General features: G+C 34.7%; 1 protein-coding gene across 2 annotated transcripts in view; it reads right to left on the reverse strand.

Moving 5' to 3' along the window:
* The window catches only part of WDR41 (WD repeat domain 41), a 61,866-nt gene that overhangs the window by 23,451 nt on the left and 21,305 nt on the right, over positions 1–17,110 (reverse strand). For both annotated transcript variants that reach the window (XM_073802227.1, XM_019929798.3), the window contains exons 3-5: positions 7,571–7,619; positions 6,204–6,335; positions 3,206–3,268 (exon numbers count right to left, since the gene is read on the reverse strand). In XM_073802227.1, the coding sequence (XP_073658328.1) occupies positions 3,206–3,268; positions 6,204–6,335; positions 7,571–7,619 (244 nt within the window). The remainder of the gene's footprint in view (positions 1–3,205; positions 3,269–6,203; positions 6,336–7,570; positions 7,620–17,110) is intronic.

The raw sequence follows: 17,110 nt of genomic DNA on the forward strand, positions 1-17,110 counted from the left end.
TTGTCAATTTCTGAAGGGAAAAAAGCCTGCTGAGATTCTGTCCAGTGTTGATCATTTGGGTAACGTTGCAATCTTAACAATATTAAATCTGATCCATGAATTTCTTTCCATTTATTCATATTTTCATTAGTGTCTTTCAACAATGTTTTGTAGTTTTTGGTATACAAGTCTCATAGCTCTTCTTTAAATTTATTTCTATTTTATTTTTTGGATGCTATTGCAAATAAATTTTCTTTATTTCTGGAATGCTCATTGCTAGTTTAAAGAAATACAGTTAATTTTTTGTATATTGAGATTGTATCCTGAAATCTTGCTATATCCGTTTATTAGTTCTAATAGTTTTGTTATGGATTTAGGATTATCTATACAGAAGAGCATGTCACTTGTGAATAGAAACAGTTTTATTTCTTCATTTCTAATATGGATGCTTTTTTAAAATTAAATTTATTTATTTATTTATATCTATTTTTGGCTGCGTTGGGTCTTCGGGGCTGCGCGCAGGCTTTCTCTAGTTGTGGCAAGTGGGGGCTACTCTGTTGCCGTGCACGGGCTTCTCCTTGCAGTGGCTCCTCTTGTTGTGGAGCACACGCTCTAAGCACGCGGGCTTCAGTAACTGTGGCACTTGGGCTCAGTAGTTGTGGCTTGCAGGCTCTAGAGCACGGGCTCAGTAGTTGTGGCCCACGGGCTTAGTTGCTCTGCGGCATGTGGGATCTTCCCGGACTAGGGATCGAACCCATGTCCCCTACATTGGCAGGCAGATTCTTAACCACTGCACCACCAGGGAAGCCCCTATGGATGATTTTTATTTCATTTTTATTGTCTAACTGCCCTGGGTCAGAACCTTCAGTGCAATGTTGAAGAGAAATGCCAAATGCAGACATCCTTGTCTTGTTCCTGAACTCAGGAGGAAAGTATTCAGTCAGTCTTTCACCATTAATATGATGTTAGGTGCTGTGTTTCCCTAGATACCCTTTATCAGGTTGAGGAGGCTCTCGTCTACTGCTAGTCTGTTGAGTATTTTATCATGAGAGGATGTTGGAGTCTGTCAAATGCTTTCTCTGCATCTATTGAGATGATCATGTTTTCCATCCTTTATTCTTACCATGTATGGTATATTACATTGATTGATTTTTCAGATGTTAAACTAAACTCATATTCCTAGGATAAATCTCACTTGATGATGGTACATAATCCTTATTATATATTGTTGGATTTGGTTTGCTAGTGTTTTGTTGAGGATACTATACTGCTTTTGTTACTTAACATCTTATCATTAGCATTTTCCAAAAGCTATGTGTTCTTCTGAAACCATTTTTAGCATATATGTCTACCATAATTTAACTATTTTCCTATAAGACATTTAGGATACTGTCAATCATCCATTTATAAAATATATTTGTAATATATATTTCTGTTCATAAATCGCTGCCCAAGTTTTTATCATTTCTTTAAAGAGTTTTCTAGGAGTAGAATCACTGGGTCAATTCATATAATAATTTTTTAAGATTCATTCATAAAGCCAACTGCCTTCCAGGAAGATCATTTTGATTATACTCTCAATGACAATAAAAATGCCAATTTCAGCACCTCCTTGCTAATATCATCTCTTATAAAGAAACTTTACTAGTTCAAAAAATAAATAATAGTATTTCGTATATTTATTAAGGATCTGAAATTCTCTGATAAACTATCAGTTCAAGAACAATTGAACCACTGAACTAAAATGAATGAAATGCTGTATTTAACGATTTTTTTTAATGCGAAACAGGATCACAGTGGGAATAAACACAACTATCTAGCTGATTAACAGTACAGTAAAACCCCTTTAAGAAGTACTTTCAAGGGAAAGGAGGCTGCTCATTAAAAAAGAAAGAGGAAGTCCTTTCACCATACCGAAATAAGATACTTTTTTTTTTTTTTTTTTTTTGCGGTACACGGGCCTCTCACTGCTGTGGCCTCTCCCGTTACGGAGCACAGGCTTCCCGAACCGGGGCGCGAACCCGCGACCCCTGCATCGGCAGGCGGACTCTCAACCACTGTGCCACCAGGGAAGCCCCGAAATAAGATACTTTTTATTGACCAGTTCATGAAACAGCTCACCAAAGGAATTTCCCCCAAATACACTAAATTTTTTCTCCTTCCCTGTTCCTTCAATGCATATATTTTCATCTGAATCCTAATTACCTCAGTCAAATAAGCAGGACTATTTTTTGAGGGATTTAATAGGAGCATCTTTTCACATAAAGCGTAGAGATTTTGATCAGGTCAATATTTTATTGACTTCAAAGACAGTCCATTGTAAAACTGGATACCAGTATATAGTAAATGGCACTTTCTTTCCCAGAAACTTTTCTAAATTGATAATCAGAATAGCATAGTAGCATAAGATGGCTACCAGAGATGCTGCCTTTTAGGGAAAAAAATGAAATACTTTGACTATTGGCACACTGATTTTTTTTTTACATTGAAAGTGTTAGCTCCAATACAGAGATCAGTAATCTTCAAAGCAAATGAGGAAACACTATTTCAGTTTACTAGTATCTTTCCCCAAACTTGTTGACATTATTGAAAAACAGTGTACTTTCTGAGAACATTTAAGGTAATTTCTTCTACAGAAATCAATGTAGCCAAGTCTTATCCAAGTTTGTTTCTCCAACATGTAGCAGAGTTCCTATCAAGTAATAAGCTCCGATTAATATTTGTTTATAAAATGAATGAACCTAACAGTAGCAGCCAATTAGCCACAAAAGATTTTGTTCTGGAACTAAGTAATTGCTATATCTTACCCTTATCATTTTATGGAAGATAGATGGTGAGGGACAAATAACTCCATGTTTTAGTTCAAAGCTAAAACAAACAAACAAAAAAGAGACTAGCTATTGCTGTAGTCACTTTGAAAGTAATATCTCTTCCTAGAATTACCTACTAAAAACATACTAGGTACTACTACCTTTTTCCTTATCTTACTATAGAGATTCACCTCTTGCTCTAATTTAAAATTCAAAATTCTAGCATTTAATATATATACTCCCCAAAATCTAGTGTTAGAAGAATCAAATGACTGTGTATGTGTGGAAGAAGTAATTTTTGAAACCTACAAAAGTAATTTCAGCTAAATCATTAAACAATTTTTTCTGAAACAAAAAGATTATTACCGTAAAGTATCTGATTAAGATTTTACCTTAAAAAAAAAAAAAAATTTTACCTTTACAGTAGACTGGAAGCATGACACTTTCTGAACTTGTCTGCCAGTATCACAGTCCCATACCTAAATTTATGTTAAGAAATAATTTCTCAGCAGAATTTTTAAACCTTAATTATAATTTTTCTAATAAATCACAAATATTACACATTTACATAGAAAATATATAAAGCATGAAATATTTCATGTTTATACTACCACAAAAATCAATTCATCAACTTAGCATAGCAGACTTATAATGTAAAATAAGTCTGAGGTAAATTTTACTATCAAACCATTTGAAAATACCAACAGAATGAATGGTCTGAATACTGAATGTTTACAGGCATTAAATATTGCAACTATATAAAATTTAAGTTTTATTCTCCAAAACAATCTACCGTAATCTAATAAACATTGAACATAAAATATTTATACTAAAAACTATCACATCCATTAATTAACATTTACTGAAAGCTCCTTCAATGTGCCTGGCATCATTTACTACTGTTATCTTGATTGAAAGAAGACAGTAACAGTGTATTCCTATTAACTATATACATATTTAAAATAATTACAGGACCTCTCATAAAATGTCCAAGGTTAGTTTGACTTAAGGAGCATAATGATTTTCAAATTTTTCATACCATTTCCTATGGTAAGATATACATTTTATATCATATCTGAGAACACATTTACATACAAATAAATATGTACATATATATGGATTCTTAAGACCATCACTTGACAAAGAAATAAAGTCTACCCTCAGCACTTAATTAATGAAGTTAGTTAACAGCAGAGACCCAAGCAGGGTAAATTTAGAATTCATATGAATAAAAGAAACTGCCAACAAAACAACCTGAAATTATTTTTAACAAAAAAGTCATTCAGCGAAGGAAATAACTCTATACTATCATTTACAGTTAAAGTTTATACTGATATTGTCCCAGCTACTCACGTCTGCACTGTAATAGTAATTTTAATAATTGGCTCTAAATAGTATCATAGTACCTTAGGAACAGTCTAATAAAAAGTATTTGATATTCTATTTTTGCAGAGATTATACCGATGCTGAAAACAAACCCCAAAAAGAGACCTTTAGTCCATAAAATAACACTTGCCTCAACAGAGCAACAGCAGTAAAGCTACTCTGACCTAAACATATGAGTGCATATTATGCCCCTGTTTATGCAATATTGTAATCACCATAAAATATCATTTATCTCCACTTAAACCTTTTCTTCAAATTCTTTCACCTATTGGCACTCTGTCTAGAAATCACTTCAGCTGATGAGCTCATTTAAAGTGTGTCATAAACTATGTCTTGGTTCTACAGAAGCCTAAGAAACACCTATACCTTTGGACTTACTCCAAAACTTACTTCAGTAATGCTTGAAGCTATTTAAAGAGAATTCTCAGATAAGCATAGACTTTTTAAAGCTAATCTATGATACCTTAAAAAAAAAAGTAATGAAAGATTAGCTATCCATAGCATTTAGCTATGGCTTTCACAGACCCAATTCCACAAACAAATATAAAAGGGCTAAATTTATTTAAGAAAAATTTATTTATTTAAGAAAAATATTTTATGAAAGCAGTATTACATAGTGATTCAGAGCTCTGACTCTGCAGTCAGTCTGTTGCCTTCTGCCCTATACTGGCTGCATGACCTTGGGCAAGTTACTTAACCTCTCTGTGCCTTTCTTTTCTTATTTATAAATGAAAATAATAGAAATACTTATTATAAGGATTAAATGGGTTAATAAATGTAAAATAGAACAATGCCTGGCACATATAAGCAATTTATAACACTTTACTATGGCTACTACATCTTAAATTTTCAATTGAAAGTATGGGGAGGAAAGATCATTTACATTTTTTAATTGTTTGAAAATACTAAATATGGGGCTTCCTCGTGGTGCAGTGGTTAAGAATCCGCCTGCCAATGCAGGAGACACGGATTCAATCACTGGTCCAGGAAGATTCCACATGCCGTGGAGCAACTAAGCCCGTGTGCCACTACTGAGCCTGCGCTTTAGAGCCCATGAGCCACAACTACTGAAGCCCACGCGCCTAGAGCCCATGCTCCGCAACAAGAGAAGCCACAGCAATGAGAAGTCCGCGCACCGCAACAAAGAGTAGCCCCCGCTCACCGCAACTAGAGAAAGCCCGTGCGCAGCAACAAAGACCCAATGCAACCAAAAATAAATAATTTTTTTAAAAAAAGGCAAAGGAAACATAAATATTAAAAACAAAGGATCTGCCTGCCAATGCAGGGGACATGGGTTTGATCCCTGGTCTGGGAAAATCTCACATGCCGCAGAGCAGCTAAGCCTGTGTGCCACAACTACTGAGCCTGTGTGCTGCAACTACTGAAGCCCATGCACCTACAGCCCATCCTCCACAGCAAGAGAAGCCACCGCAATGAGAAGCCCATGCACCACAACAAAGAGTAGCCCCTGCTCACCACAACTAGAGAAAGCCTGCATGTGGCAACGAAGACCCAACTCAGCCAAAAATAAAAATAAAATAAAATACTACATATATTAAACGCTGAGCAGATGGTAATTCGCTTTTCTGCCAGACTCATATCCTCAAAAAGTTCTTATGGGTTGGGGCCATTAAGTTTCTTTTGCTGTACAATGAACAGAAAAAAAAATGTGAATTATTCTCCAGTTCAATTCATCTTTGTTTCTCTAAATTGAAAAGCAATCTGAGATGAAAAATATTTTTAAGCCCACATTCTCCCATTTCCTGTTTTATGTAATTTGATATAATAGTAACTCTGAGAAAAACAGCTTTAGTTATGAAGTTTCCAACAACAATAAGCCTTAACTTGCAATTTCCAGTCTAATACTTTTCAGACGCCTAATACTTTTAAGTGTCTTATGAAGGCTAGAACAAAATCATTTTTGCTAAAACAGAATGTACAGACAGACCCCAAGAGGATAAAGACTAATAACATATGTACTGGTCCCTGGGATCACCATAGCTATGCCACTTGGTTCTATAAGGATATAATAACTGTTCTGTCAGCAGAGGCTGTCAAGATCAGTTGATTTTTTTCTTCATAAGCTTCCAAAGAAGGAAATGTAATAATAGCTGTTATCTTTTGAGTGTGTCCATTGAGTTCCAAAAGTTTTTCTCCTGTCTGAAATATCAATAAAATGTTAATAGTACTTCATATTTCATAACTTAAATAATCTTAAATGACAACATTAAGAAAAATCACCAGGTAGAAAATATATACATTCCATCTGAAATTACTTAGATTTTATAATTTAACTTTAAACAATCAAACAGTATCTAAACATTAGGTGCTAAGAGAGTAGCTATAACTAATTTTAATTATTTTCTAATAGAAAATACTAATTTTTAGCAGATTGTTACAGGAAGTTTAAAAGAGTATTCTTTCCATATGGTTTTAAGATTATAACTGTAAATTAAGCATAAAAATATCTGTAACTTAATCAGCAGGAAAAAAATAAGGAGTCTTCATTATGCAAGCATCTGTTATCTAAGTCTTCACAGTTATAACGCTGTGGAAGAAAATAAAAGTCAGCATAACAGTAACAACAATTGGATATATATATCCAGTAATGTATCAACCACTCGTAAAGTCAGTATGGACTCTACTTCTCTCTAACATCAACAGCTATTCCCATCCATCCAATGTCTTCATCTATCAGTTTCTCACTGATTTCCCAAGTAGTAAACATACAGAAATGCAATGTAAGTATAAGATAAATTGCAAATCTCTCCAAGGTTGCAGGATTTCATGATGCACGTGATGAACATAATGTTAAAAAAACTGCTTTAATCACAGGCAAAGCCACCGAAAAATGAGGATCTTGACTGAGTCAGACCAGATAACAATCCAAACAAGGGCAAGAAGATAAATGCTTCAAAAGAGAATAATTTGAGAATCCAAGGATAAGAAGAGAAGTCCTAGAGAAATCTGGTAAAGCCTTAAATATTTTTGAAAAAATAAACCTTTTATTATATTACTATTATAGTCAAACATGATAAGAATGCTATATTATGCTATCAAACGATTCTGACAGAAAAACTGTCTTCCACAAAAGTCAACATCTGATTCATTTTCAGAATCAGTGCATAGTTGCTGATAAATTTTGTTTAATTAAGATTAAAACTTTTATTTTCATAACCTAGCATTTGTTTATCGGAAAAAATATTAAATAAAAAAAACTCTATTATGGAACATTGGTCCTCATTTTAAATGCATTCATCCTAAGCAGCCCTTTCGAGCATTAACTAGTCTCAACCTACTGATATGCAGGTGTATCTCCAGATAATGTTTATGAATGCATACTCAACTATACAGTCATGTCTTTATTACACAATCCACATAGCAACAATACACACCTGGGCATTCCACACAACTACAATTCCATCATCACCAGCAGATGCAAATCTGGTTAGAGAAAAAAGGTCAAGAAAAAAAAAAATCACTGATGACATTTAAGTGCTAAGATTACAAAGATACCATCAGACCTTATTAATAGTATTTTGACTTACTAATATCAATACAGATTAAGTTCTTTAAACTAATTTAACAAATATTTACAGAATACCTTCTAAGTTTTGTGCCAGGTACTGAGAATCCAAAGATAAGTAAGACCATTCAGAAAGTTAAAATGAATAAACTGCTAGACTAAGAATAAGGGAGATCAATGATCTTTAAAGTCCTTCCTTGCTTTAAAATCATGATTAAACCCTGACTTAAGTGACATGAAACCAAGCTGAGGAAAAGCTACAGTGACAGGAAATGATATTCTAGGAGTGGAACAAAGGAATCATGTCCTTAGATTCCTTACTTTCTAGGTAAAGATATTTAGATATTTTAACTCTACTATTTAAAGCCAGTTTCTCTCCTTTGCTCCCCTCAGCTCTGTGGTCTTTCCACATAAATACTGTGTTCTTTGGTTTGGAAGGTTTGGTTTTTGTTTTGTTTTGTTTTTTTCAGCGAAAATTCTTGAAATGAAAAGAGGTAAAGGTAAGTTTGCTTCATGGCAAGAGAAAAGAGCTGTGATGAACTAAATTATAGCTTCTCTCCCCTCTTTACCACACATTCACTACATGTCAAGGAACAATCATCTATATTTTGTAGAGTAGAAGATAACCATGACACAAACACTATCAAGAAAAATCACTTGTACAGGATTATTCATCCATAGTGCCTGCATTATAATAAAATCAAACACTACTCTCAAGCAGTGTCCCAACACAGTGGTGTACAGCAATCACATTGTAAGCATGTCAAGTAATTTGTTATTAATAATGTAGTACACAAGTTTGTAAATGATTTTTTTAATTGGAGTATATAGTTGCTTTACAATGTTTATTAGCTTCTGCAGTACAGCAAAGTGAATCAGTTAAACATATATCCACTCTTCTTTACATTCCCTTCCCATTTAGGTCACTGCAGAGCTGTAAATCATTCTTTAAGGAATCAAAATCAATTCAGTTGTTCCCATAATATCACTTTCATTCACTTGAATTCAAGGTTTGCTTTTCTGAATAGGAGAGAAAGAAGTGGTATTGTAGAGAGCCAGCTATGAACTGCATGCAGTTATGGTTAACAACCACTAATAAATGGTACTCTGTTAGCAGCTATGGCATTTAGAAAACGTGTTACTTCCTTGCAAGACTGTTAGTGTGTTTTCACAAAAATCTGGGCATGCCTTGAACAGCTTCATTAAAGTTATCATTGTAAGCCTTATGTGTGTCATTAGGAGAAAAGCAGAGAAGTGATACATTAGGATACAAGAATTACTTTGTTCCTTAGAGTATGTGTTCTATTGAATTTTACCCTATAGATATCCATATAATCTCACTACTTCAGTCATGTAACACTTTCCTTAACACTCCAAACTGAGCTTCAAGTTCAAATTTCACATGCTCAGTTTCAAAGCCTCACACATAGCTATTGTCTTCACTGGCTCTGACAATTCCCATACCCAGCACTCGTTTCAAAATCCTTTGCTTACATTTTCTACTGCATGAGCTAAGAGATTATCCAGGAGATGGGAAACTGGCCTAATACAGTCTGACAAAGTCCGTTAGTAATTTTTTAATAAAGAGCTACGTATCTTTTTAACAGAAAGGACCTTTAAAACGTCTTAGTTAACTAGACAGAAATCATATAAAGAATTATTTTAAAATCCATACCTAACATTTATTTTATTTTCAAAATGAAATATAAAAGATATAGAGACTAAAAAGAAAACAATCATTTTATATTTTAAAATGTAATTTCTTATGCTTAATTACATAGATTTTCTGAATCAAAACACTAAACAATGCCTTGAGTATCAAAAATAGTCACTGGATGTAAATCTTTAATAGCTTATGTTTCTAGGCCTATTGATTTCTTTTTATTTGTATCATGATGGTGGGCAGGGCAGAACTCAAGGTCTTAAGATTTCTTTGGTATAAAACATCAATTTCTATTGATTCTTGAAACTCTTATAATTGCTTTTCTCCCTTTTAGAAGAGTGCAGGTTTAAAATACATACTTTTTTCTAACCCTGATTGTTAACTTCTCATTATTGTTTTATCATGTCTGAATCTCATGACTTCACAATGAGAGATGACTGAACGGTTGAGAGTTTAGAAATGAGATACAGAGCATTTCACCTCAAACTTTAATTCAATCAGTGGTGAACAAAAGTTAAATCTAAACAACGCTCAATAGTAATGCATGAAATCACAGCCCTTTTTGTTTTTAATTGTTCAGAGGTCAATTACCCAGTGTGTATATTATTCAAGCTTTTCAATTCTCATATATTCTATTGTTTGGGTTTTTTTTTTTTTTTTTTTGCCATTCCAGTATTTCTTATTACCTGCTCTAAAGAGGAAACATGAAGCTTTAAAATGTAAACCAGTATGACTTTGCTACATATTAGTACCAATCATAAACTAACTAATAAAAGGGTGGGAGATCATTTGCAAATTATCCATTCTCCTAGGATGAATAACTGAAAACTAGCAGCACTATATCAGTTTATCTTAATCAGTTTATCCTCATCAGTCAAGCACACACTCCAACCATCTCCAAATTTTTAGAAATGAAAATTCAACTCAAGAATCCCTAACAGTAAGATATACTGTAATTGATTAAAAGAAGTAATGAACCATAAAAAAGAAGGAATTAAGATATTAATAAGGTTTAATCTAGTCAATGGAAGGAAGAATAGTGGCTATACTGTCATATAATAATATACAAAAAAAACTTTTAAACACTCTAAATTAATAGAATCCAAAGATTCAAATCTAAAGATAAGATTTTAAGAGAAATCCTTCTTTACTGATTAACACAAAATGTAGTGAGATTTCATGTCATGTGTCAGGGAACTGCCAAGATCAATTACATGTTGTTCTTCCTTCAAGATCTTAAAACTTAGTGATTGTTTAGAAATGTACTATATTTCATCAAATATAAGACATACTATTATTTTATGTACTATTAAGGAAAAAATGATGTCAATTATTAATGAAAGACACCACCAATTATATGATGTATCCAAATTTTAAGATGTTACAATAGGAAAATATAAGCTTTTTATAATCAATGAATTTTAGTAATTGTATTTATTGATCTTTCTAATATGGCACTTTCTAGTCCAACAAATTTCTGATTATGTCTAGCAGGTTTAAAGGACTGAAGAAATGCTTTTTCAGTAAATAAATGAATAAGCAAACACTTAAGTGTTAAAAGGGCTCTGTAGGGCTTCCCTGGTGGTGCAGTGGTTGACAGTCCGCCTGCTGATGCACGGGACACGGGCTTGTGCCCCGGTCCAGGAAGATCGCACAATGCGGCGGAGCAGCTAGGCCCGTGAGCCATGGCCGCTGAGCCTGCGCATCTGGAGCCTGTGCTCCGCAACGGGAGAGGTCACAACAGTGAGAGGCCCGCGTACCGCCAAAAAAAAAAAAAAAAAAAGGGCTCTGTAAAATAGATTAATAGTATTAATGTAACCTCACTTTCCCCTTTAATCATGACTAATATACCAACATACTGTCAAAACAAAACTAGAAATTCAAAATATGTGAAGCCCAGAATCTCACCACATACAAAAATAAATTCCTTTTATTTTTTCATTTTCCTGTCCCATTCTTTTTTGTTATAAATTTATTTTATTTTATTTATTTTTGGCTATGTTGGGTCTCTGTTGCTGTGCACAGGCTTTCTCTAGTTGTGGTGAGCGGGGGCCACTCTTCGTTACGGTGCGTGGGCTTCTCATTGCGGTGGCTTCTCTTGTTGCGGAGCACGGGCTCTGGGCATGTGGGCTTCAGCAGTTGCGGCACACAGGCTCAGTAGTTATGGCTCGCGGGCTCTAGAGTGCAGGCTCAGTAGTTGTGGCGCACGGGCTTACTTGCTCCACAGCATGTGGGATCTTCCCAGACCAGGGCTCGAACCCGTCTCCCCTGCATTGGCAGGTGGATTCTTAATCACTGCACCACCAGGGAAGCCCCTCCTATCCCACTCTTATGCATAACCTTCAAGTTTTCTCAACTTGAAACCAACTCTTTAAAAATACTCATTGAGACTGTACATTTAATTTAGTGACATTTAATTAAATGACTAAGCAAAAACTATACGCATGAAAAAAGTTTAAAAACATGAAGTGTGATTTAATGAAGACCTATAGCAGAGCTTCTAGAATGTTCCATCCTCTCTTCCCCTCATTATGAGAATTGTGAGAGTCAATGATCCACTCATTCAAGAAATATTAAGCATTAACTATATATTAAGCATTAACTTTATATATCTATATGCTTGATCCTGAGGGTAAAGATCAATGAGATAGTTCTTGCCCTTGAAAAGCTCACAGTCTACATTACTATGGAATGCTACAGGGTCCAAATTATGAATCCATTGAGAATTCTCAGTTATACTCATTTCAGTTTATAGAAATCATTTCCTTTAAACACCTTCCTTTGGACAGCTCAGAGAAAGCACTCTCATTCTTGCCAACTGTGGGCTTAAAGTACAGCAAAGGTTCACAAAGATTTGTATAAAATAAAATATTTCCACATGTAATTCCTATGTCCATTACCTACATGCTTATTTAATAGTCCTTATTCAAAAGAATTTATTTCAATTAAGTCAAAGGTGCTACAGATTCAAACATAACCTTAAAGGACATAAAAAATATAATCCATAAACCTGAACATAAACTTTCCTGTATTCAATATTTACATAACCATAAAGCACTGGAAAAATAATAGAGTATTATCATGGCAATACAGAAGTCCCCATGGTTAACTAACTTCCCACCAAATCGACAAGTACTTTCTAATCATGATGCAACTAAAACAGTATACAGTTTTTACAATGTAGTAAAGTTGAAAAACTTCTACTAGAGAAAGTTCCTTGGCCTCTCTCTGTCCCACTGATGTAATAAATGAGTTTAAGAGAATGAATTGAGTATGCTCAGTTCAGACCCTTCTGGGTTTTCTCTGAGATTTGACTGTTCATAAAGAGGCAACATTCTGGTCTGCTCTTATTTTTGAGGTAAACTTACATCCAAGTGGGAGGCTTGCAGATGTCCAGCAGTACCCGTGATTCAGTGGCGTCTACGTAACTCAGGGTGAAAATCAGGAAACCCACTGTGGTTGTATATCAAAGCTACAACCTTTAGTCCAGCTTTTTGCTAGTTATTACTTTATTAAGCTGATGGGTTCATGTCCATCTGTGTGATTCCTGCATCTAATAATACATCAAAGCTACATCCTTTAATCCAGCTTTTTGATAGTTATTACTTTATTAAGTTGATGGGTTCATGTCCATCTGTTTGATTCCTGCATCTAATAATATCTAAGAAAAAATTTTATTTTACACTGAAACAAAAATACCTTTTAAATTGGTGTTTTTTTCCTCTATATCAAATATATATCATTTTTAAACTTTTCATTATGAAGAATTTAAGTATATATAAAAGTAAAAACAGTATAAGAAAAATCTCCAGGTAACATGTCTTCAATAATTATCAACTCATGACCAATACTGTTTCATCTGTACCACAGCCAATCCCCCCTTTGCAGATTATTCTGAAGCAAATCCCAGTCACTGTATTTCATTTCATCAATAAATATTTCAATACATATTTACATCACAACTAAAGTTAACATTTAATTTCTTAATGTCACCACAGTGTAATCAAATTTCCCTGTCTCACAATGTTTTTTAAGTGTATTAGAAGCAGGATCTAAATAAGGTTCATACGCTGCAACTGATCTCTAAAGTCTCTCTTGTTCTATTGATTCTTTCTTCATGTATGTTTTTCCTTGCAATTAAACATTTGTCTTACAGAGTTCTGGATTTTGCTAGCTACCTTCTTATGTTGTCATTTGATATACACCTCTGTCCCCTGCGTTTCTAGTAAATTGAGAGATCTAAAGACTTAATCATATTTGAATTTGACTTTTTGGTAAGACCACTTCATAAGCAGTTTATGTACCCCAACAAGAAATACAATTTCCAGCAATCTTTTTGTGTGTGTGTGATGTTAACAGCTATCAATAACCATTGCCTAAATTTGTTATTATATTAGAGGTTGTGAAATTATAATATTCCAATTCCATGATTCTTCCTAACTTGAATTCTTCTATAAAGAAAATGTCCTCTCATCCAACATTACTGATCTCAAGATAGAGTTTGTATAGAAAGGCAGTATAGATCTTGACTTGCAGATACCCCTTCAAGAGAGGACTTGCTGCCCAGCTATGAGGAATATGGTTATCTGCCTCCAGCTGTTGACTTCAGGGTCCATTTCAGCTTTCAAGTTGAAGTCAAACTATCTCAGTTGGCCCCCAGCCCCTGGGATATAAGCAAGTTGGTGGAAGCCAGGGCACGTTCTTGGATGGCCCTCAGCCAATGTCTAAGCATTGCAGGCAAACACTCCTAGTTATTTCCCTAATGCAGGACTCATCTAAAGAGCATTCTTTCCTCCAGAGCTCCACATTGGGCTTACAGAGACTTTGTCAAATCTGCATCACAGTTTGAGACAGCTCCCCTTGTCCAATCCTGCTTCTTCCCTTTTCCCTTCAATGGTATTTCTCTCTAATAAACCTTTTGCATGCTTAATTCCATTTTACTGTCTACTTCCCAGGGAAACCAGGTATTAGGAGGATCTAAATGATCTTGATTACTGATTTCTATTCTCTAAGTGTTAGTGAAAAAGATATTCTTAGCTTTAGAACATTGTCTTAAAGATGTAACATACTGTTTGCTGTTAGTGAATTATCAAACTGTACTGAGTTTGTCTAGATTCTTGTGAATGTACAGCTTCACCAGTCAACCTAAAGTACATTTTTTTTCTTCAGTCTGGCATTTCATGGGTCATCTGATTCTTTTCCAGCCATGATCACCATCCTACATAACCTTGTCTGTTTCCTGGAGGAGCAAGGGATGGTCAAATGAGCAACAGAGAAAACTATTCTTAAAATGTGTTATGAACTCAGTTTAGTTTAATGTGTCAAATGCTAAAGTATTACATGCAATTTTTAGCACAGTCCACTTTTTGGATGACTCTTGCTGAGGCTTAGCCTTCTTTAGTGATCTCCCAATCAATATGACCCTCACTTTATGTTCAAAAAATACTAAAGAAGATAAGAAAAGGCTGCTGTCTGTTAGGTTATACAGGATTTATTTGGTATCTTCAAAAACCAACCTGAGAAAATTTTCCACTCACTGCTTTTAGCTGAGCCACTGAGAAAACAAGAAAATCCTTCAGCAAAATTCTCAATAAAATGATATTATCTAAAGACCTGAAGCGTGAAACCTGGATTACAACAGCTGACCAAAAACCCAGAATGTGATGTCTATAAAAACTAAATAGAAACATAAAAAGTATAACAATATTTATTTAAAAACTGGAAAGATATTTCTATAATTTGACAATGCATATATAATATACATATGTAACAGTAAAAAGATATCTGAATTATCTAAACTATTAAATCAAGAATGAAAACACTGAGCTCTACTATTTATAATAGTTACATCATTTGTATATTTTTAAATGTATTTCTTACCAATAATGACTCTTTCAGTTTTGTTTTGTTTTTCTAGTACACTACAGAATTAAATCTTTTAAAACAAAACAGATTGAAAGTTCTTCAGGTCTGCAACTGAGTAAAAAACTTCATACCTAATTATATGTAACTTTTGACAAAGTCATGACTTCAGTACAAAGAGTTAAATGTGGTTCATGTAGTAATATGTTCACCTGACAGCAAAAGCCAAAAAGTAGGCTTTTTAAAAAAATCTATTCTAGACATTTAGATTCACTGTGGTATACAGCAAACGTGGCCACCAATCTCCCTATTTCCACCACCACTTGCAGTAGGATTTAGTTGCTTCTCCCATCAAGAGGTAGAGTTTATTTATCAACTTACTGAATTCACTCCAGCTCCTGACTTGCTTTAGCCCATGAGACAACATCAAACATGATGAAAACAGACTTGAAAAGAGTTTTACACTGGGGCTTGCCCTTTTGCTGGTATTTGAACTCCATCCCTATGGGAACTAGCACTTGAGTAACCACATGGAGAGAGACCCCAGTCATCCCAGCTGAGACCACTGTAAACCTGCCAACCCCATCTACCTGGTGACCACAAAAGCATAAGCGAACCTAACCAAGATCCGCTGATCCCAGCAGAGACAAAAGAACCCACCCAGCTGAGCCTAACCCAAATGCCATCCCACAGAATAGTGAAATAAATAAATAGAGTTTGTTTTAAACTACTAAATTTGGGCTGATATTTGACAAGGACAACAGATTACTGATATACTCACCTACAGCTTTTTACTGTTTACGTAACATTTACTATATCATTGAATAACTGCAGTATACACAAGCACTACTTTGGGAAAATGTAATCAAATATCAGTACCTGTACAATGATCATTACTCTACAAGATGGCCTTTTCTGCAGATTCTTCTAACTATGTAGTAAGAATAATCAAGAAGATATTTTAAAGGACAGATAGCAATCAACATGGAATCTTAACAGTTAATCTATTAAAAAAAAATGTAAAGACCACATCCTGAAAGTATACTGTATATTTTGTATTTAGCTTTCTTAGACAAAACTATTTGAGGACTCCTTAAAGCCCAAATATTAGGGATTATGGTCTAAGAAATCATTTTGGTTTTTTTTTTTAACTTACGTTTTAGCATCTTACAATGGTAAAAGATGGTACCAGAAAACTTTAGTTGTCCAAATGTCCTATCTTTCCAAAAATGTTTAGTTTCAAAGATGACTGACTAAATAAATAAGTAAATGTCTCTTAGGACATGGCAACAGTAAGTATTACCAAAAAGGGTGAAGATTATTATACTATGGCGGACATGCTATAATTTGGTTGGCTCACATCACAACATGAAAATTATGTTAATAGGCTAGTAATACCAAAAAAAGGCAAATCCTTTCAAGCAAAAGTTGAGGAGCATATTTTCATAATAATTTGGCTGGACTTGTCCCTGGTTTCTAAAAGAGAGCTGGGCCCCTCAGAGCTCACCTGAGTTTATGCTAATGAGATGACTCATGGTGGACCCCTAGACAATTTAAGGATGGGGACTGGCCATGTGGGGAATATGAACCATGCAATTAGAGGGTTGGGGCTTTGAGCCATGGGGTATCATCCTGACCTCCCAACCTGGGGGAGCAAGGAGGGGATGGCAGGGAGAGAAGGGCTGGAAATTGAGTTCAATCATGAGGCAAATAAGTGAAACAATCATTCCCATGTAATGAAACCCCAATAAAAACTCTTGACACCCAGAGCTTGAGTGAGCTTCCTCACTGGTGATATGCATTGATGTGCTGAAAGGGTGATGTGTCCTGAGGACACAGAAGCCTTACATTTGGGACCCTCCTAGACCTTGCCCTATGCATCTC

The sequence above is a fragment of the Tursiops truncatus genome, chromosome 3, assembly GCF_011762595.2.
Source record: "Tursiops truncatus isolate mTurTru1 chromosome 3, mTurTru1.mat.Y, whole genome shotgun sequence".
Taxonomy (NCBI): Eukaryota; Metazoa; Chordata; class Mammalia; order Artiodactyla; family Delphinidae; genus Tursiops; species Tursiops truncatus.